The sequence below is a fragment of the Argentina silus genome (genome assembly GCF_951799395.1).
Source record: "Argentina silus genome assembly, chromosome: X".
In the NCBI taxonomy this organism is placed as follows: Eukaryota; Metazoa; Chordata; class Actinopteri; order Argentiniformes; family Argentinidae; genus Argentina; species Argentina silus.
The window spans coordinates 14,923,595-14,946,031 of record NC_139653.1 but is presented as its reverse complement, the minus strand read 5'-3'; the positions used below and the strand labels follow the sequence as shown (position 1 = coordinate 14,946,031).

The 22,437-nt window shown below is 43.0% G+C and overlaps 1 protein-coding gene across 1 annotated transcript; it reads right to left on the bottom strand.

Annotated features, from left to right (window-relative positions):
- On the bottom strand, positions 1 to 7,524 carry LOC310822515 (BLOC-2 complex member HPS6-like). Its single transcript, XM_083694876.1, has one exon. The coding sequence runs from the start codon at positions 7,217 to 7,219 to the stop codon at positions 4,367 to 4,369; it is 2,853 nt and encodes a 950-aa protein (XP_083551002.1). The 5' UTR covers positions 7,220 to 7,524; the 3' UTR covers positions 1 to 4,366.
- Positions 7,525 to 22,437: the final 14,913 nt, after the last annotated feature.

The following is a 22,437-nucleotide window of genomic DNA, read 5'->3' as shown; positions in this document are numbered from 1 at the left end:
GAAGTTTAAACTGCTGTTTAATAACACATTATGTTGCATTCATTCATAAATATCCAAACATTTGATATCCATGTTGCAGAAATACTGCAAAAGGCAAAAGTACATTATAGAACAGGTCTTCAAGGCCATTCAGAGGAACAGAGTTTGATGAAAATAGAAAATTCCACCATTGTAGTGGATACTAGAGTGGAGACTACCGCCTCTCCCTCAAGCACATTCAGCTGTCTAGGAAGGAAGAGGTTTTCCTGTACTTCTCTCTGGCTCTAGACACCCTGTTAGCTTTCACAAACTACAGCTCCAGTCTTTCAGGGCCACAGTCCTGCTGCTTCTAGTACTGGGCCCGTATTCACAAAGTGTCTCAGTGTAGAACCGTTGATCTAGGATCAGTTTAGCCATTCGGATCAAAATGAATACAATTATATCGACAGGTGGGGGACCTGATCCTAGATCAGCACTACTACTATGAGACACATTTGTGAATACAAACCCTGTTCTAGGCACTCATCCATCAAGAGAGAACACACACCTGGTTGCCCAGGTAACCATGGGTCTCAAATCAAACAACTAAAACCACTCAGTATATGACAGTATAACAGAACAGGTCAATGCAAAGTCTTAGTCATCTTTGGCTCTCTTGGAGAATGCCTAATGTCCCGCGCACCAGCATATGCTCCCAAGTGCTGTGCTCCAGCAGTGAGTTAGAGCAGAAATGTGACACAGGTCTGTGAATGAGGGACAGCTCTCTGAAAGGCACTCAAGTTAGTTCCATGGCATTCTGGAGTTAGACTGTGAGAGTGTGCTTGGCAGGCATCACAGGATCTATCTGGCTAAAACTGCAAACTGAGGCATATAAAATCTCTTAGAAATCTGATAAACAATAAATAATATACTCAGAGGTGGTTCCACGGCTCAAAACATCACACAATTAGTTTGATTTAAAATCGCAGAGAAGACTACTGAAAAGTAACAAAACGAAAACATACTTTCTATAAAATAAGAATAAGACTTCAATGTAGGCACTTGAAACTAATCAACTTCATTTTCAGTGCATCAGTTACACCTTTTGATCCCCAGGCTTTAACATTAATTTCAACAGACAAATAACATGAAACAGTACGACGCCCATCAGATGATGACACGGGGGAAACCACACAAAGACCGTGAAGAATGCTCACATAGTAGAGACAAGGAGGGTCTCACATACCTAATGACATTACCCTCACTGGGCCCATGCAGGAAGATGTGACCCTGTGCAGCGTGTGTGTGTGTGTGTGTGTGTGTGTGTGTGTGTGTGTGTGTGTGTGTAACGTGCCTCAGTTTAGGCCTGCCCCACCCCCACTAAGGGCCTAACAGAATTACCTGAAATTGAATTTAGAGCCAGACTGTGAGTCACTTCTACTGGAGAGTTTGGTAGGAATGTACAGAGTGGCACTGCACTGAGAGAGAATGGAAAGAACAAGGAGATATGAGAGAGAGAGAGGGAGAGAGGAGAATAAGTGGAGAGAAAGGCAAAGGAGGAGATGTGCAGGCCAGGGATGGGGGTCCAACATTCAGCCACTCTGTGTAAAATGGTTAAATGGGGAACAACCTCAGTCATGCAAATCCACTGGTATTTTTGCTGCAGTTAATTTCATAACATGCCAATAATAACCCACACAACAAACTATCATTCTCACCATTGCAGAGGAATTAACCTGTCAGTTGTCACATGTAATGTTATGGTATGGTATGGTTAAGTCCATTTAACAGTTGACTTGAGCTTAACAGTTGACTGAGTTTATGAGGAACACAAAACCAGAAGTAACATACCAGGAAAGGAACCTTTACCGCCACAGGTCTACAGTCAGAAATACCACATTCAAAACAAACAAACATGCAACCACGAAAGGCCAGTGGCTCCTGATAACAGTATCTGAGAAATGGTATTGTTCCTATGCAGGTTTAAAGTACAGTAGAACTCATGGAGAGGAGCAGCAATACCTCTTCAACTATGAGACAGGAACAACTTGACAAACAAAAACATAAAATACTCTGCAGGCAGATACTAAACCCCCCAAATATGATAGTTAATGAGTTTGTACCAAATTATGGGTAGCTCTACGACAAAACAATGTTATATATATATATATATGTGTGTGTGTGTATATATATATATATATATATATATATATATATATATATACATACAGTGCCTATAGAAAGTCATTATACCCTGTGAAATCTTTACCTTTTGTCACATTACACCCTAGAAATTAAAATAAATCAAATCTAACTTTTTTGAGCTGTATGTACACATTATAACCCTCATCATCAAAGTGAAAATATATATATTTTTAAATTCTGGACAATTATTAAAAATTAATTAGGGAAATACCTGGTTTGTAGTGGTTTTGATTACTTCAGAATAAAACCAGCTGTTTCTTGAGGATTCCACTACTCGAAGTGCATGGTTCTGCAAAGAATTCACCATGGTTGGAAAAGTACTTTCAAAAGGCCTCCGGGATAAAGTTGTAGGAAGGCACAAGTTAGGTGAAGGCTACAAAAAGATTTCGAAGGCTTTAGCTATCCCTCTGAGTACCATTCAGAGCATCATTAAGAAGTGGAAGGTGTATAGCACCACCAACACCTTGCCTAGATCAGGCCGTCCGTCCAAACTGGATGACCGAGCCAGGAGGACATTGATCAGAGAAGCTACCAAGAGGCCAAAGGCAACTTTGAAGGACTTACAAGTCTTTATGGCTGGGACTGGTCTGTCTGTGCATCTCACAAGCTTTACACAAAGCTGGCCTGTATGGCAGGGTAGCAAGAAAGAAGCCTTTTCTGAAAAAGTGCCACAGTCAGTCTCGTTTGTGCTATGCAAAAACACACCTGGAAGATTCTGTTGCCATGTGGAAAAAGGTTTTATGGTCAGACGAGACTAAGATTTAACTTTTTGGACTGAACTCCAAGCGCTATGTTTGCCGAAAACCAAACACAGCACACCACCCAAAACACACCATACCTACTATGAAGCATGGTGGTGGCAACATTATGTTGTGGGGATGTTTTTCTTCAGCGGGGACTGGGCAATTGGTCAGGATTGAGCACACCCAAATTCTTGAGGACAACCTGCGTCCCTCTGCTAGCTGAAGATGGGCAGGTCATTCACCTTCCAACACGACAATGATCCTAAACATTCCGCCAAAAGAACAACGCAGTGGCTTAAGGATAGAAAGGTGAATGTCCTTGAATGGCCAAGTCAGAGCCCTGACTTAAATCCGATAGAAAATCTGTGGATGGACTTGAAGAGAGCAGTCCATCGCCGCTCACCACGGAATTTGACTGAACTCGAACAATTCTGCAAGGAAGAATGGGCAAATATTCTCCAATCTAGGTGTGCAAAGCTAGTAGACATATCCAAACAGATTGATGGCTGTAATTGCAGCAAAAGGTGGCTCTACAAAGTATTAAATCAGGGGACTGATGACTTTTCCAACCCTGTTATTCTTGTTTTTCATTTTTTATAAATTTTCAGAACTGTCGCCTTTTTTTTCATTAGTTTGATGTTGTATGGCTAAATTTGTACATAAAGCTGGAAAAGGTTTTTTGTTAATGGGTTTTGACTTCAGGCTGTATGACAAATATAGTAACTATTTCAAAGGGGTATGATGACTTTCTATAGGCACTGTATAATATAAGATTATACACATATAATCATTTATTAACAGTTATTTGAGTTAGCTGAGTCTATGAAATAGAACTCTGCATTGACATTCTACTCCACATGCATTTCTGACTCAAGTAAAACTTAAATAACACCACATATACACACACAACGATTAAAAATACAAAATGATAGTCAAGAGATGTATGTACAATGGTAAGCTCTTTAGTAGTCATTTAATAGCCTGTAGAAGTATTTTTTTTATGTTCAGAGGGTACCAGCTATGGTCCCCAGCCATGCCTCTTTTTCTACAAGATTAATAACACACAACCTCATTCCAAAAGCTTTGCCTAAAGTAACACATTTTTTCAACTATCTTAGTTATGTTTATTGTTCACACAAAGGTAGTGTATTGCATGTCCTTACTGGATTGTCATGAGATCAAGCAATACTTTTTTTTTTTTTTTTTTTACTCAGATACTTTGGTTTTAAAATGTTGTCTTTGCAAATACTGCACTTTAAGCACCCCTGTGATGATGGGAATGTCCTAAGTAGAGTAGCTCCCTCTCTTTTTACAGACAAGAAAGAGGAAAGAGAGAATGTATACTGTATGTTCATGTTTTACTGTGTATGAATCTATGTGTGAGTGGTTATGGCCTCCCAGATAGGTAACGTTAATATTGTGTGTGTATATGTACATATGGGTATGTGTCTCTATGAGACTCAAACCGGGTTGGGGGGTGATGTCATCCTGCCTCCAGAGATAGTCCTATGTTTGGGGGGGTCGTGTTGTTGATCGAGGGCGGGTTTGTTGATGATGACATCGTGTTGTTGATCGAGGGCAGGCTCAGTTGTGGCCCTGGACAGTCCCTTAGCCTGTCGAGGGGGGGTGGGAGGAGGGAAGGTGGGCGACTGGAGGATGTCTGCATATCTCTGGCTGGGTTTGGTCTCTCTCTGGAGAACCTTACTCAACAGGGGCTTCAACAGTCCTATTGTCAACTGGCTACTCTGGGGCTCCGCAAAGGGAATTGGGGAGGAGGAGGAAGAGGAGGAGACGGAGGGGAGGTATGAGAAGGAAGAGAGGTTTGAGGAGGAAGATGAGGGTGAAGATGGTATATTCTTTAGCACCATGTTGAGTATGGCGGTGACGGTCAGGTCTTCAGGACACAGAGCCCAGAGCAGGTCCAGGTATGGGTCGAGGTCTCTGTGCTGTGCCACCTCACACAGCAGAGTGGTAAAGATCTCCTTGTTCAGCAGTGGGCTCTGCCTACAGAATCTCTGTGCCACCTGGGTGACCCGTTCCCACTGGCGCCGACCTATTAGGATCCTCAGTGCCTGAAGAACCGCGTTGGGCCGCCCGCTGACCAGGAGTAGATCCACCTCCAGGTCCTGGTTCCGCTCTCGGTTCTGATCTTTGTCCAATCCTGGAACGGCTAGGACCGACAGGGCACGTTTGTACAGGGGCAGACTCTCCCCGTTCTCCCCTCCTCTACCCCCAGAGTAGCTCCAGGAGGAGGAGCCCAGGCCCAGACCTGCAGACCCCTGCTGCTGCTGTGCCAGCTCCAGGAACCTTGGCAGCCAGCCTGGCTGGAAGCAGAAGACTGAGTGACATAGGAGCTCAAACACAGGCAGGGCTAGGTTAGCTGCTGTGGGATTGGAGCTGGCTTTGATGTTAGGGTTAGGACTGGGGCTGGGTTTAGGGCTGTGCTTGTGTTTGGGCTGGCTGTTGCCATTGACATAGGGCAAGTTGACTGGCGGGTTGGAGGCCTGAATAGGGCTGAGCACAGTCTTCCAGACCTCCGGGGGTGCCCTACAGGAGAGAGAGCCCTCCCCGTTGCAGCGCAGCTGTAAAGAGGCCTGTGTAGCCCTCCAGGCCTGACAGGGGAACAGGCTAAAGATGGAGTTGAGGTAGAGGAGAGCATCCCGGTCCAATTCAGAGGAGAGCAGTCTTCCCACCTCCTGCGGCACCAGACTATCACATACTGCCTCCACCTCCTTCTCCCTCCCCCTCACCACACTCCCCTTCACCTCCTCCAGAGAGACCAGGCCCTTCAGCTCAGCATCCAGAGAACCCAGCAGCCTCTCCTGCCCTCCCCCACCCCCACTTCCCTGGGACAGCTCTGCACCCTTCTGCCCCACCCCTCCACTGAGGTATTCCTTCAGGATGGTGGCCAGGGAGATAGGAGCCTGGAACATCCCTCCTTTCTTCAGTTTCTCCACAGTCAGCTGGGTGCTGCTCAGGCTCCTCTGCTGGTAGTACTTACAGGCTTCCTCAAAGACAGCCTCGACCAGGAGAGCTCCAGGGCGGATGCTCTCAGCTGTACACAGAGAAGGGGGCCTCTGCCTGGGATCTGAGTCTCTGCTTCTGGAGTCTGACTCCCGGCGCATCACTACAAACAGCCCCGTCTCTGACAACAGGTGTGGAGCCTGTCTCTCACTCCCATTCACGTACAATAACCCCTCTCTTTTCAGAGAGATCTTCTCCAGCTCTCTGCCACACTTGGTGTCAATTAGGTATAGTGTCTGCTCAACTGTTAGTGCCAGGGTGTCCTGGTACATGTTTAGGCTGTTGTGGGTCCCACAGCTCACTAGGCAGTTGTCTGCTAGTTTGTAGACCTGTCTTAACACCCCATCCCTCTGCAGTAGACTGACCCAGCCTGTGCTAAGCATAAATAACAGGCCCCCACATACAGTGGGGCAAAAGCCATATATATCAGGGGGGTTAAGGGCTGACAAATATCCAATACAGTCTGTTATTAACTTCTTAAAATCTGATTCTTTAATGGGAGGAGAGTCTTTCCTCAGCAGAGTGCCCTTGCAGGTGCTGCTCACTTTGAAGGTGTCATGTTGAGGGGACCACGTTAGGAAGAATTTTGAGACACTCATGGAAGATGTAGGCCTATCCTTTACATCTGGTAGCAGGTAAACATTCTCACCTGAGCTGATCACCGTATAACGAGGGTTGTTGTGCAGGGCGATTTTCACGCCACCCAAACTGACAGCCCCATCCTCAACCTCATAAGCCCGTTTGCAGACGCAATATCTGAAGTTGTTACGAGTGGCGTTGTGAGCTGACGAGCTCTCCGAGGGTGGCCTCTCCTCGCACCAGATGATGAAGTTAGGACTCGCTGAAACAGACACCACTCTTGCCCGGGGGCTGTTGCACAAGTCCGAGGTTTGCAGCAGATGCCAGCCCGCTTTGCGTTCCAGGAATTTCCAGAACTCCGCTTTTCCATTCTCGTACACCAACGCTAGTAGAGCAGCATCCCCGTCTCTATTGTTACTATGGTCCAGATACACAATATCCACTATTGGCACAGTCCCTGTCAGGGCCAAATCTAGAAGCTTTTGGCTCTGGATAAGCTGAGGTCTTTGATATTTGTCAAAAGTCATGAGACCGACCTTTGGTTTGCGAAGAATGACATGAATGTGTCGTCCGTCTGGGCTGACACGCACATCTGACAGATTGTTTTTGCAGCTACTATTAGAATACGTCTGTTTTAGAAACTCGTTCAAATCTTTACCTCTAGTAAAGTCCCCGAAATCTGTCACCTGTTCCAACACAAGTCGCGTCATGTCTACAAAGTTTAGTCGATGGGAAGCGAGGCGAACTGATGGATGGCTAGCAGCATTAGCTAGTAATAGTAGCAGAAATCTCGGACGACCAGAGGCTAGCTGTCCCGTAACGTCGCGTTAGCTTGGTGAGGCATCGTTCTGGCAATCCATGATGCAGGCGGATAAATCCCCCGATTTAACTCCGATTTTGACAACTACATCTCTGTCGATGAAAACCTCTTTAAAGAACTAGTAGCAACGTTTAAAACAGTGTTATTATTATTTAGAAAATAATCTGGTAAACTGGCTTGTCATTTCGATACTTAGCTACCTCTTGACATCACGAGTTTATGAATTTCCGGATACCGATAACTGTTTTGCACAAAGGGGAGGAGCAGAACAATAGGGCGTATCTCTACAAAGACCATAGCAAACATAAATGGCCGACTGCACCTTGCTTTCCGTCCTCAGTGACATTCTGACTACTCGCGAGCCAGTACCCAGTCCCTATGGATATTAAATCGAATGAATTATACACTCACAAAAGTGCCATACAACATTCAAATAGACAATTTTGGAAAATGTAAATGGGAAAAACGTTCCTCATACTGTGTGACTGAATATGAAAATGTGAAAAGTTGACAATCTGCCAGTCATTACAAAATCGCCATGCTGTATGTGATGACGCACTCAGATTTAGCTGTCAATCAAACAACAGCAACAAAGGACCTGTCAAAATCAGCTGTGGATGGTTTTCTCATAGCTAATTTTCCGTATAACATGGTTTAATCAAGTTTTGTACTAGATGACTGCCGAAAGAAGAGCAATTTACTCCATTGTTTCAGACGAGAATATATTGAATCTTTTGCTACAGACTGATATAGCATACCTATGTAGTCAGAAATGATCAGTAATACTATTGCATTTCAAAGGTTAGTCATTTTACATAGTAAAATAGTCTAACATAGTCTCAATAAATCAAACTCTCAATCAGAGATGCAAACTTGTGATACCAATAACATAATAAATTCCCGGTAGACTGCTGCAAAAAGCCCTTATTGTCCTACTCACATTACCTCATTATATATGATGGCCTGGACTGCCCTGAGAGAGAGAGAGAGAGAGAGAGAGAGAGAGAGAGAGAGAGAGAGAGAGAGAGAGAGAGAGAGAGAGAGAGAGAGAGAGAGAGAGAGAGAGAGAGAGAGAGAGATTATTATCAATTGATCCTAATATTGCTTCCCTGATGTTCATTGCATTGTAGTCCCTGTCTAACCCCCCATTCCTGTTTGTATGGTGCTGCTGACCTGATTGCATTCAAAGAGGCAGGTAATGTAAAGGCCTCCTAGATTTCACCACTCTTTATCTTATCATCACTCCTGAGTGATTCTCACTGAATTGCTACAGAGTCACATACAACAAATTCCTCCAGTCAATATGATCCCTTTGTCGTCAATAGTCAAGGTATTCGAAAGATATTCTATTGGCGTATGCCAATAAGCTATCAATGATGTCTATTATGTGCTTAGTGTACTGTTATGTTGCAATATTGTACATTTCCACTGATGACCGGGGGTTAAGGGTCTAGTGACATAAATCAGTGTCAGTCAGTATCAGATCAATAATTAGATTGTTTCAGATTATACACTGTGTATGCTATATCATTTGCCTACCATATCAGTCCATTTGAATCATAAAGTTTCACTGATGTTATAATGACAACATGCCAATATGGGTGTCAGTAATAAAAAACATTATTTCCCTGAAATGTAATGCTATTATATATTTGATTAATGGACATACATGAGTTGTTTGTGCATTGCCTTGTTTATTCACATCTCTCAGTAGAGTGGAGGTCATCTAGCTATTTGAAATGCCTTTATCTATTCTTAAACACCTTCTTGTATTGAGTGCACAAGCTCTTTTTATAGAGAGGGTTAGGATTATATAGATTTTCTTTGGATTCCCCTCATGAGAGAAGGTTGGAAAGGAGGCTTAATGGTGGAAGGAGTAATGATATTTTTGACTTGTGAGTTAGTATTCTTAAAAGCCAGGAGGGGGCAACCTTTAGTCATATTCAGCCTACTATCAGAGTCTTACAGTCAATGCTACTGCTTCCCTAACTTGAACTGTACCCTCACACCCTGTTTAGATGAGTAACAACTATGTTGGATTGGTCCAAACAACAAAGTGGAAACCTTGTTTCACTTATCAGATCAAGTAGATATCCGCTCACAAAAGGGACAAGAGGAAGAATCAGAAGCATTTCTAAGTATTCAGAAAGGATCAATTTAGAAGTCTTCCCACTCCCACTTAGCTCAAGAGGAGGGTCCAATGTAATAATCTAAGCATCATATCTGCTATCAGACACACACTCACACACACACACACACACACACACACACACACACACACACACACACACACACACACACACACACACACACACGCACACACACACACACACACACACACACACACACACACACATCTTCCATTACTGTGATGGTCATTATTATGTTTTTATCTCCTCTTATTCATTGCTGTCCCTCATGGCAGAAGTGGTTGTCAGGTTTTCATCACCTAACTCACCGAAGGAGATGGTTTGTGTGTGTGTGTGTGTGTGTGTGTGTGTGTGTGTGTGTGTGTGTGTGTGTGTGTGTATGTGTCCTGTCAGGGGTTCACTGGTCTGAAACAGGGGTGCACAGCTCTGTTCCTCCAGGGCTGCAGTGTGTGTTGGTTTCTGTTCTCTTCTTCTTCTTCTTCTTCTTCTTCTGTTTGGTTGTGTGCCTGCATGTGTGTGTGTGCGTGCCTGCATGCGCGTGTGTGTGTGTCTGGGTACTTTGACGTGTTGAGTGGAAATCTGTCTTCTCAGTGAACTGTGTAATTGAAAATCGCTGCCCCTCTCCTCCTCTTTGGAGCACTTTAACTCTGAGTGACTGTGGCTGGAAACACCTGCCATAGCTATTCATTTAGGGGTCTCTGTCCTCAGACACAGAGAAGTTTGTTTATGGGTATTTACCAAATGGTTTATCAATTTACCTAACCTCCTTGTATGTGTCTGTATTGTATGAATGTGTGTCTGCTCTTTAAAAAAATATGTGTGTGTGTGTGTGTGTGTGTGTGTGTGTGTGTGTGTGTGTGTGTGTGTGTGTGTATGTGTGTATGTGTCCACAATCTCCATTGTCATACTCAATATGGGCCCCTGCCTCCTGCCTCTCCTCATATGGGCACTCTCTATGCTCTCCTCCAGGACCTTCCCAGACAGGCATGGCTTGCTCATACTGTACACATGTACACAGAGGCTGACACTATGTATGTAACTGTAGTTTATATGAGACTCTGTGTTTAGTTTGCTATGCTGTTGGACGGGGAGATATACTATACTGTGCGCTGGGGGACTCAGGGGGACTGGGTGTACGGTAGATTTCCTTTTGATTAATAGTGTACCATGGAGGACTAAATTAAATTGAATTGATTTTGTCACTTGCCTACTCACATGATTTAATTCACATCCTTCACCTGGTTATAGTGATTTAGAGGATGATGAATTGTTTCAAACATACAGTCACTGTCATGACTTGCACAATTTCACCACAGTCAGTAGTCTCACAGCCAGTGTGGTACATGTCCATCTAGGACAGGCTGAGACATCCGTATCAAACATCTGTGTGGTGTGTTCTCTGGTCTCTACATCCTTCATGTCAAATGTTGGTTAAATGTCTTTTAACAGCTGCCTGCCACTGTGCCTGAGTTGACTGGGTCTAGTGGGAATCTACTGAGTTTAGTGAGAGTCTAGTGAGTCTAGTGAGAGTCTAGTGAGTCTAGTGAGAGTCTAGTGAGTCTAGTGAGAGTTGACTGAGTCTAGTGAGAGTCTAGTCAGTCTAGTGAGAGTCTAGTGAGTCTAGTGAGAGTCTAGTGAGTCTAGTGAGAGTCTAGTGAGTCTAGTGAGTCTAGTGAGAGTCTAGTGAGTCTAGTGAGATTCCTCTGAGTGTAGTGAGAGTCTAGTGAGTCTAGTGGGAGTCTAGTGAGTCTACTGAGAGACTAGTGAGTCTAGGGAGAGTCTAGTGAGAGTCTAGTGAGTCTAGTGAGAGTCTAGTGAGTCTACTGAGAGACTAGTGAGTCTAGGGAGAGTCTAGTGAGAGTCTAGTGAGTCTAGTGAGTCTACTGAGAGTCTAGTGAGTCTAGTGAGAGTTGACTGAGTCTAGTGAGAGTCTAGTGAGTCTAGTGAGAGTCTAGTGAGTCTAGTGAGAGTCGACTTGACTCTAGTGAGACTCGTCTGAGTCTAGTGAGAGTCTAGTGAGTCTAGTGAGAGTCTAGTGAGAGTCTAGTGAGTCTAGTGAGAGTCTAGTGAGTCTAGTGAGAGTCTAGTGAGTCTAGTGAGAGTCTAGTGAGTCTAGTGAGAGTCTAGTGAGTCTAGTGAGAGTCGTCTGAGTCTAGTGAGAGTCGTCTGAGTCTAGTGAGTCTAGTGAGTCTAGTGAGAGTCTAGTGAGTCTAGTGAGAGTCTAGTGAGTCTAGTGAGAGTTGGCTGAGTCTAGTGAGAGTCTAGTGAGTCTAGTGAGAGTCTAGTGAGTCTAGTGAGAGTCTAGTGAGTCTAGTGAGAGTCTAGTGAGTCTAGTGAGAGTCTAGTGAGTCTAGTGAGAGTCTAGTGAGTCTAGTGAGTCGACTGAGTCTAGTGAGAGTCGACTGAGTCTAGTGAGTCTAGTGAGAGTTGACTGAGTCTAGTGAGTCTAGTGAGAGTCTAGTGAGTCTAGTGAGAGTTGACTGAGTCTAGTGAGAGTCTAGTGAGTCTAGTGAGAGTCTAGTGAGTCTAGTGAGAGTCGTCTGAGTCTAGTGAGAGTCTAGTGAGTCTAGTGAGAGTTGACTGAGTCTAGTGAGAGTCGACTGAGTCTAGTGAAAGTCTCGTGAGTCTAGTGAAAGTCTAGTGAGTCTAGTGAGAGTCGTCTGAGTCTAGTGAGAGTCTAGTGAGTCTAGTGAGAGTCGTCTGAGTCTAGTGAGTCTAGTGAGAGTCTAGTGAGTCTAGTGAGAGTCTAGTGAGTCTAGTGAGAGTCGTCTGAGTCTAGTGAGTCTAGTGAGAGTCTAGTGAGTCTAGTGAGAGTCTAGTGAGTGTAGTGAGAGTCTAGTGAGTGTAGTGAGAGTCTAGTGAGTCTAGTGAGAGTCTAGTGAGTCTAGTGAGAGTCTAGTGAGTCTAGTGAGAGTCGTCTGAGTGTAGTGAGAGTCTAGTGAGTCTAGTGAGTCTAGTGAGAGTCGACTGAGTCTAGTGAGAGTCGTCTGAGTCTAGTGAGTCTAGTGAGAGTCTAGTGAGTCTAGTGAGAGTCTAGTGAGTCTAGTGAGAGTCGTCTGAGTGTAGTGAGAGTCTAGTGAGTCTAGTGAGTCTAGTGAGAGTCGTCTGAGTCTAGTGAGTCTAGTGAGTCTAGTGAGTCTAGTGAGTAGTGAGTCTAGTGAGAGTTGACTGAGTCTAGTGAGAGTCGTCCATCCATCATATTGCTTTAATCAATGCATTCTCAGACCAGTGTGAGATGAAGGAGAGAAGACGTGGAGAGGAGAGGAGGAAGAAAAGAGGAAGAGAAGAGGAAGAGAAGAGGAAGAGAGAAAGCTGCAGTACTGGCATGCAGCCTTCTGATCCATACATGGGGAATCTGCTTATACTGGACATGTGATCACATATTCAGTCATTTGACTTCTCTTTCATGAGGTGAGAGTTGTGATATCCAGAGCTCAGAAAGAGATCTACTTCTCTGAAAGGTATCTACTTCTCTGAAAGGTGTATCTACTTGTGAGGAATCCTCCTCACTCCTGCTGCTTCCTCCACTGGCCACCAGTGGCCGCCAGAGACTCCTCATTGTTTTCCTGTGTTCACCTTACTTAGTTAATTGACTACCCCTGTGTCTAGTTATCTGACCAGCATATAAGCCTGGCTCATTGTTCAGTCCTGTGCCTTCACCGTCGTATGTTTCTGTATTACCTGAGTTTCCTAGTAAAGTACCTATGTTTTGTATTATTGAAAACCTTGACTCCTCCATTATTGGTGCACTTGGGTCCACACCACCTCGTTACACTACTTCTCTGAAAGGTATCTACTAGTGATGGGCAAATGAAGCTTTTGTGAAGCACTGAACCACTTGAGCCAATTGTTTCGAAAATGGGTTCATTACTCGAAGCTTCAGTTACAGTGACCTCTCCTGGCGAAGTGCAAGGCTGCAGTCAAATTAGGCAGGCTAGTTGGTGGACAGGAGGCTTTTAATTACACGCACGCACGCACGCACGCACGCACGAACACACACACACACACACACACACACACACACACACACACACACACACACACACCTCAATGAGCAGTGTTGGAGAAACTACTTTACTTTTGTAGAAAAGATCTTTTGTTCTGAAGCATCTTTGCTTCGATCACCCTTGGATTTAAAGTATTGTAACGACCCTGTGAAAGGCCCGTTAGCAACTCCAAGGGGGAGTTACCTCTCTTGGTGTTGTGGCTAGCGCGGCCGGTTTGTAAGCGAAAGATTGCGAGTTCGATACCCGCTTAAGGCAAGCTGCTCTACCGCCGTTGATACAGTATCTTTGCTTTGATGAAATTCTTTGATGCACACACACACTAACACTGAATATCATGTTCTATTTACAAATAAAGATTGATGAATGTGTGTATTGTGTTATTGAGGAGAGAGTGCTGGGGAAAATATGGCATAGGTTGGGTGTGTTTGTGTAACTATGGCAGGGGGTGATTATGTGGGATGGGGAACACTCAAAGATTACAAGAAGAACACTCAGAGAATACAAACGCAATACCAACAACTCAACAGCAACAACGCACCTACTACGACAATCCACAAATTGTGCATTGTTTAGAGCGGTTATAAAGTGTTGAGGCACTCAAATTCAAAACTGTCGCAACCTTTCACCTGTCAGAATCGAGACGAGGCAGTGCCAGTGAATCACCTGATTGGACCGCGAACCAGTCAGGTGATTCATTCAGGCAACGAAGCAGTTGCTGCTTCGGACGTCATATGTCACATGATTCTTTTCGCACCAAAGCAAGCTTTGAAGCAGTGCTTCGATGGAATTGTTGTTCAGTGTTTGAAGCACGTATCGAAGCTTCAGTGTCAAACTGCCATCACTAGTATCTACTATAGACTCTCACTAAACTCAAGAGATCTACTTCTCTGAAAGGTATCTACTATAGACTCTCACTAAACTCAAGAGATCTACTTCTCTGAAAGGTATCTACTTCAGACCTGCCCAAGTGCCACTGCTTTTATTTAGAAATTATTTTTAATAACTTTTCCTCTGAAGGAAAATTTAAGGAAAATTGCTTTTCATCAAATTTCAGATTCTTTGTGTAAATGATCTACACACTGTTTGTATATAATGCACTTTACCCATTACCTTGACACATGACTATATGCCAAGTCTGATTCAGTGTTATTGGTGCATGATCGTGTGTCTTACTCCGTGTTATTAGTGTGTGTGTGTGTCTTAAGTGTTCACCCAGTTATATAAGAAGAAATGGGTGAACCTTTCATCGCCACATGCACTTACACTCAAATTTGAATATTGTGTGTGTGTGTGTGACTGACTGCATTCATGTCTAAGGGGTATATGATATGAGTCAGAAGTTATCAACCCTCTGGGCCATCATTTGTGAAGCTGTTTGAATCTTTGAAGGGTAATTTTTTTTAAAGATTTGAGTGCAGATTTAAGCAATGTCTCATCAGTGATGTAGACTGGCTAATGAGTGAATGGTAAGGCTTGGAGTTCTAACCCAAGACAAACCATCAGTCCCTAGGAGAGTACACACAAGATGGAGAGAAGATGAAAAGGAGGAGAATCTGGCTTTTAACTAGGACGACAGAGATACAGTAAATGAGCTATAGCTTAGCTCTACTTGTTCTTCCTTTATGTGAGGATCCAATAGCAAGCTTAGCTCTTGTTTTAGTGATGGAGGGCCTTAGATCTGGATAATGAAGTGGGAGCTGTGTGACTGTGCCTTACTCTGTCCTTATTCTTAGTCCTTATTCTTAGTCCTTACTCTTAGTCCTTACTCTGTCCTTACTCTTAGTCCTTACACTGTCCTTACTCTTAGTCCTTACTCTGTCCTTACTCTTAGTCCTTACTCTGTCCTTACTCTTAGTCCTTATTCTTAGTCCTTACTCTTAGTCCTTACTCTTAGTCCTTACTCTGTCCTTACTCTGTCCTTACTCTTAGTCCTTACTCTGTCCTTACTCTTAGTCCTTACTCTGTCCTTACTCTGTCCTTACTCTTAGTCCTTACTCTGTCCTTACTCTTAGTCCTTATTCTTAGTCCTTACTCTTAGTCCTTACTCTGTCCTTACTCTTAGTCCTTACTCTGTCCTTACTCTTAGTCCTTATTCTTAGTCCTTACTCTTAGTCCTTACTCTGTCCTTACTCTTAGTCCTTACTCTTAGTCCTTACTCTTAGTCCTTACTCTGTCCTTACTCTTAGTCCTTACTCTTAGTCCTTACTCTGTCCTTACTCTTAGTCCTTACTCTTAGTCCTTACTCTTAGTCCTTACTCTGTCCTTACTCTTAGTCCTTACTCTTAGTCCTTACTCTGTCCTTACTCTGTCCTTACTCTGTCCTTACTCTTAGTCCTTATTCTTAGTCCTTACTCTGTCCTTACTCTTAGTCCTTACTCTTAGTCCTTACTCTGTCCTTACTCTTAGTCCTTACTCTTAGTCCTTACTCTGTCCTTACTCTTAGTCCTTACTCTTAGTCCTTACTCTTAGTCCTTACTCTGTCCTTACTCTTAGTCCTTACTCTTAGTCCTTACTCTGTCCTTACTCTGTCCTTACTCTTAGTCCTTACTCTGTCCTTACTCTGTCCTTACTCTTAGTCCTTATTCTTAGTCCTTACTCTTAGTCCTTACTCTGTCCTTACTCTTAGTCCTTATTCTTAGTCCTTACTCTTAGTCCTTACTCTGTCCTTACTCTTAGTCCTTATTCTTAGTCCTTACTCTTAGTCCTTACTCTTAGTCCTTACTCTGTCCTTACTCTTAGTCCTTACTCTGTCCTTACTCTTAGTCCTTACTCTGTCCTTACTCTGTCCTTACTCTTAGTCCTTACTCTGTCCTTACTCTTAGTCCTTATTCTTAGTCCTTACTCTTAGTCCTTACTCTGTCCTTACTCTTAGTCCTTACTCTGTCCTTACTCTTAGTCCTTATTCTTAGTCCTTACTCTTAGTCCTTACTCTTAGTCCTTATTCTTAGTCCTTACTCTGTCCTTACTCTTAGTCCTTACTCTGTCCTTACTCTTAGTCCTTACTCTTAGTCCTTATTCTTAGTCCTTACTCTGTCCTTACTCTTAGTCCTTACTCTGTCCTTACTCTTAGTCCTTACTCTGTCCTTACTCTTAGTCCTTACTCTTAGTCCTTACTCTTAGTCCTTACTCTGTCCTTACTCTTAGTCCTTACTCTTAGTCCTTACTCTTAGTCCTTACTCTGTCCTTACTCTTAGTCCTTATTCTTAGTCCTTACTCTGTCCTTACTCTTAGTCCTTACTCTTAGTCCTTACTCTGTCCTTACTCTGTCCTTACTCTTAGTCCTTACTCTTAGTCCTTATTCTTAGTCCTTACTCTTAGTCCTTACTCTGTCCTTATTCTTAGTCCTTACTCTTAGTCCTTACTCTGTCCTTACTCTTAGTCCTTATTCTTAGTCCTTACTCTTAGTCCTTACTCTTAGTCCTTACTCTTAGTCCTTATTCTTAGTCCTTACTCTTAGTCCTTACTCTGTCCTTACTCTTAGTCCTTATTCTTAGTCCTTACTCTTAGTCCTTACTCTTAGTCCTTACTCTTAGTCCTTATTCTTAGTCCTTACTCTTAGTCCTTACTCTGTCCTTATTCTTAGTCCTTATTCTTAGTCCTTACTCTTAGTCCTTACTCTGTCCTTATTCTTAGTCCTTATTCTTAGTCCTTACTCTTAGTCCTTATTCTTAGTCCTTATTCTTAGTCCTTACTCTTAGTCCTTATTCTTAGTCCTTACTCTGTCCTTATTCTTAGTCCTTATTCTTAGTCCTTACTCTTAGTCCTTACTCTGTCCTTATTCTTAGTCCTTATTCTTAGTCCTTACTCTTAGTCCTTATTCTTAGTCCTTATTCTTAGTCCTTACTCTTAGTCCTTATTCTTAGTCCTTATTCTTAGTCCTTATTCTTAGTCCTTATTCTTAGTCCTTATTATTAGTCCTTATTCTTAGTCCTTACTCTTAGTCCTTATTCTTAGTCCTTATTCTTAGTCCTTATTATTTGTCCTTATTCTTAGTCCTTACTCTTAGTCCTTACTCTTAGTCCTTACTCTGTCCTTACTCTGTCCTTACTCTGTCCTTACTCTTAGTCCTTATTCTTAGTCCTTACTCTGTCCTTACTCTTAGTCCTTACTCTTAGTCCTTACTCTGTCCTTACTCTTAGTCCTTACTCTTAGTCCTTACTCTGTCCTTACTCTTAGTCCTTACTCTTAGTCCTTACTCTTAGTCCTTACTCTGTCCTTACTCTTAGTCCTTACTCTGTCCTTACTCTGTCCTTACTCTTAGTCCTTACTCTGTCCTTACTCTGTCCTTACTCTTAGTCCTTATTCTTAGTCCTTACTCTTAGTCCTTACTCTGTCCTTACTCTTAGTCCTTATTCTTAGTCCTTACTCTTAGTCCTTACTCTGTCCTTACTCTTAGTCCTTATTCTTAGTCCTTACTCTTAGTCCTTACTCTTAGTCCTTACTCTGTCCTTACTCTTAGTCCTTACTCTGTCCTTACTCTTAGTCCTTACTCTGTCCTTACTCTGTCCTTACTCTTAGTCCTTACTCTGTCCTTACTCTTAGTCCTTATTCTTAGTCCTTACTCTTAGTCCTTACTCTGTCCTTACTCTTAGTCCTTACTCTGTCCTTACTCTTAGTCCTTATTCTTAGTCCTTACTCTTAGTCCTTACTCTTAGTCCTTATTCTTAGTCCTTACTCTGTCCTTACTCTTAGTCCTTACTCTGTCCTTACTCTTAGTCCTTACTCTTAGTCCTTATTCTTAGTCCTTACTCTGTCCTTACTCTTAGTCCTTACTCTGTCCTTACTCTTAGTCCTTACTCTGTCCTTACTCTTAGTCCTTACTCTTAGTCCTTACTCTTAGTCCTTACTCTGTCCTTACTCTTAGTCCTTACTCTTAGTCCTTACTCTTAGTCCTTACTCTGTCCTTACTCTTAGTCCTTATTCTTAGTCCTTACTCTGTCCTTACTCTTAGTCCTTACTCTTAGTCCTTACTCTGTCCTTACTCTGTCCTTACTCTTAGTCCTTACTCTTAGTCCTTATTCTTAGTCCTTACTCTTAGTCCTTACTCTTAGTCCTTATTCTTAGTCCTTACTCTTAGTCCTTACTCTGTCCTTATTCTTAGTCCTTATTCTTAGTCCTTATTCTTAGTCCTTACTCTTAGTCCTTACTCTTAGTCCTTATTCTTAGTCCTTACTCTGTCCTTACTCTTAGTCCTTATTCTTAGTCCTTACTCTGTCCTTACTCTTAGTCCTTATTCTTAGTCCTTACTCTTAGTCCTTACTCTTAGTCCTTATTCTTAGTCCTTATTCTTAGTCCTTACTCTTAGTCCTTACACTTAGTCCTTACTCTTAATCAGCATCAGTGATTGGTGCATGTTGAAACAGATCAATCTAGATGAAGACATTCCTACACCGTCAACAGTCTTGGGTGATGATGTTATGAAAAAAATTGTAGTATGTGAAACAATCAAATAGGGTATGGCAGATGTGGCTTTTCCCATTCCGATTGGCCTGCTCGTAATGGAGGACTTGCTTCATTGGCTAGAACAGCCAGCAGGTCATTTACCATAGGCTGCCTCTTCCCATTTAGTGTTAATGTTTATCTCAATGACCCATACCCCCACTTCAGAGCATAAATAGAATTAGCTCTCACATTGCACTATTAATCGGATTCATGGCCCTTGGCACATAACTTGACGCGTTGCTGTTTTTGGGACCTCTCTCCGTTCTATCCCATATCCCATTCTTCCCGCACACACACACCACACAAACACACACACATACACACACACATGCGACATGACATTCACTGTCCCCCTGCACTGCAGTACTGTGAACATCCACATGCAGGCAGTATGCTCATAGATGATGTAGATAAGGTGATGGTGGTCCATTACTGACGTAGAGGTCAGGAACAAAGAGGATCTGTCTATTCAATTGTGTTGTTGAATATTGAAATATTAAGGGGTACAGATAAGGGGTACTTGGCATAAATATCCACACATTTGTTACCTTGTCATTAATGCACCTCAATTCCTCATTGCACTAAATGATGTCTCTCATCTTAAGGTAAAGGAGCACCATCAATCCACTCCTATGTTTTATCCCATTCCCCAGAAACCAAATGTTCATTGACCTCATACTGGCTGGCAGTTTTGTCACAGTCACTCTCCTGCATAAGTCCCAAATTTCCCTATGTCTCCGTTCTTGCATAGATACCGGTACATTAGTGGTGTGTTTTGGTAGTAAGGGACTGATGTAGTGTTATAGTGATGGTTTTACATCCTGATAGTATTAGCTAACTGGATGTGAGGCTCTACATGAGATCAAAGGGTAGTATTTTGGCTTTGTCTCTCCTCAGAGTGATTTCCTGTTAATTTCAGCTCTGCCTTTCCATTAACCAGCCCAGAATTGTACCAAGGTGCTCTCTCTCTCTCCCCCTCTCCCTTCTTCACACACAGGATCAGGTATAATTACACTTAAGATAAACCCTCTGATGGAATTTCTCCTTTTTTCTTGTGAAATCATATCCGTTTGGCCCTGGTAACATTGAACAGTCAAACCTGTATCAGAGTTGCCTTTGATCACAGGGAATATTCACCAGTAAAGACACTTCCCTTTTTTTCTCACCCTCTCTCCCTTGGCCTAATTTTTCATGAGCACCTTGATGTTGTCACTTAAAAGAGCTCTGGGTGTTGTTGTTAAATTTTGAGTCTGGTTTGACAGGAGCTCAGAGAGATGTTTTAAAACACAACAAGGTGTATGTGAAGGTATGTGTTGATGTTGGTAGTCATGGATACGATTCATGTCTATGCCCTATTTTCCATCTGTGATGAGGAGACACCTGGAAGGTTCTGTTGGTAACTAATGTGGCTGAGTGGTTTATTATGGTTTGGATCAGCCAATCCATATGCCCACAGTCATACCTGCAGGTTTTCTGTTCTATATATTTTGTCACATCATTAAAACCCAATTTGTTTGTAATTTTATGTGATAGCTTGCAGCACTTACTTTTATGTGCAAAGCGAGTTATCTTTTAAGGGCTATAAAGATTTTCTAAATAGAGGCACATTAGTGTAACAGCAGCATCTGGCTGCATCACCCCCCCCCCCCATTCTCTTTCATCCCCCTCTCTCTCTCTCCCTGGTCTCTCTCTCTTTTTTTCTCTCTCTCTATCCCTCTTTCTTTCTCTTTCTATCTCTTTTTCTTTCTCTCTCTCTCGCATGCTCTCTCTCTCTCTCTCTCTCTCTCTCTCTTTCTCTCTCCACCCCCTCTCTCTTCCCTTTAGTATCAGTGAGACAGCAGTCTCTGTCCTGGATCATGCCCTTCAGTCGAAGCAGAAACTCAATCACCATCCGTCCATCTCATCTTAAGGGAGTTTAGCAGACAAACACTCACAGTCGTGTCTCATGCTTTTACTTGACTGAACAGCATCATCTGCTTCGGCAAGGAGATGTCTGCTTTGAGAAGGTTTCTTTTTTAATATGGTAAACAAGCTGTGTTAGGCTGATGGCATAAGCATGGTGACAGCTTATTAAAAACACAAAGCAACACAGAGAGCCACCAGCAGCCTTGGCTGATAGAAAACGTTATTTGACATCCCTAGCCAAAGGTATGAGTTTGGAATTGAAAGCAAAATCATTATTTTGGAACAGTTGGTGCACCCCCATACCCCTCCCCATTCCCCCCTTTCCCCACCCTAACCCCTAACCCCAAACCCATGCACTAATTCTAAGATGAGGCCTGGCAAGGACATGGAGCAACATGCCAGGCCAATTCTTCCCCAGATTGATTATTGTTGTTTTGTCCTCCTCCTCATCTGTCCACTCTGCAGCTCGTGTCTGCTGTTCCTTTTTAATTTGGCCTGCCACTTTTAAGATGGCATTGCCACGCTTAAATTCAGATTACGACCTCCTAAGAGGAAGGGCAAATTGTGAATTTCAAAGTCTACTTTTCCAACTTGGCCTGAAAATATTTTTGGGAAATCTGTAATTCGACATGCATATTTCATGATCATCTTCATGCACTGCTGAAAGAACGTCCCAGAGTAGGTCTTTAAAAGTCGAGGGAGGCTAATGAAGTAACACGAGTGAGAGACAGAGACAGAGACAGAGGGTGAGGGGAGGGTGAGGAGCACTCCATAGATGTAAGGAAGACTGCTTCATTACAATCACAACCTCAGCAATTAGAGTAGGTTTAAACTGCTATTTCTGGCTCAGGATGCATTGTTTTGTATTGCATCACTACTTCTTGAGAATTCTAACTTGAGGGTGATCATTTTGAGAGGTCCAAAACATTCACAAAAATTAAGTATCAGACATGGACAGACCAGTGAATTTGTGACTACAATAACCTGGGTGGATATTCTCTTTTTAAGGAAGTAATTGCTACTATAGCTCAGGGGTACAATACTCTCTCCCTCTCTCTCTCTCTCTCTCTCTCACACACACACACACACACACACACACATACACACATCCCCTGTCAAGGATCAAAATTACTCCTCTACAGCAACCATGAAATATTCACATCCTATTAAATAAAGATAAATCAGTGTTTTTCGTTGTGAGGAGACCTGCCATCTTGCATTATCCTCCCCCTAGGGTTTCTCATGCCGGTCCCATAAACATGACCTCAACCCTCTCCTGCCAGCATGGTGGAGGGGGATATGGAGCTAGCTTGCATGTTATAGCACCAGTGAGTGTTCCGCTGTAACGTGTGGCTGCACCTTTTGAGGAAACGGCTTTGACACTGTTGGCCTTTGCATGATAAATGATTTTCCTTGGTAGGCATTCATCAATATATTACACATTAATTATAAGCTAACCAGAGGCCATCTAGTGAAAAAGCTTTATACTGTACCACCGTATATATAGACCATATACTATAAGCGTAAGTGAGTTCCTCCTGTGTTTGGAAGCAGCTTTCCACTGTTATTTGAGATTCCCACTGCCCTGCCTGCCAAACTTAGGC

Excerpts from the sequence above, each read along its gene's own strand:
- LOC310822515 (XM_083694876.1), bottom strand. The coding sequence starts at position 7,219 with ATGACGCGACTTGTGTTGGAACAGGTGACAGATTTCGGGGACTTTACT.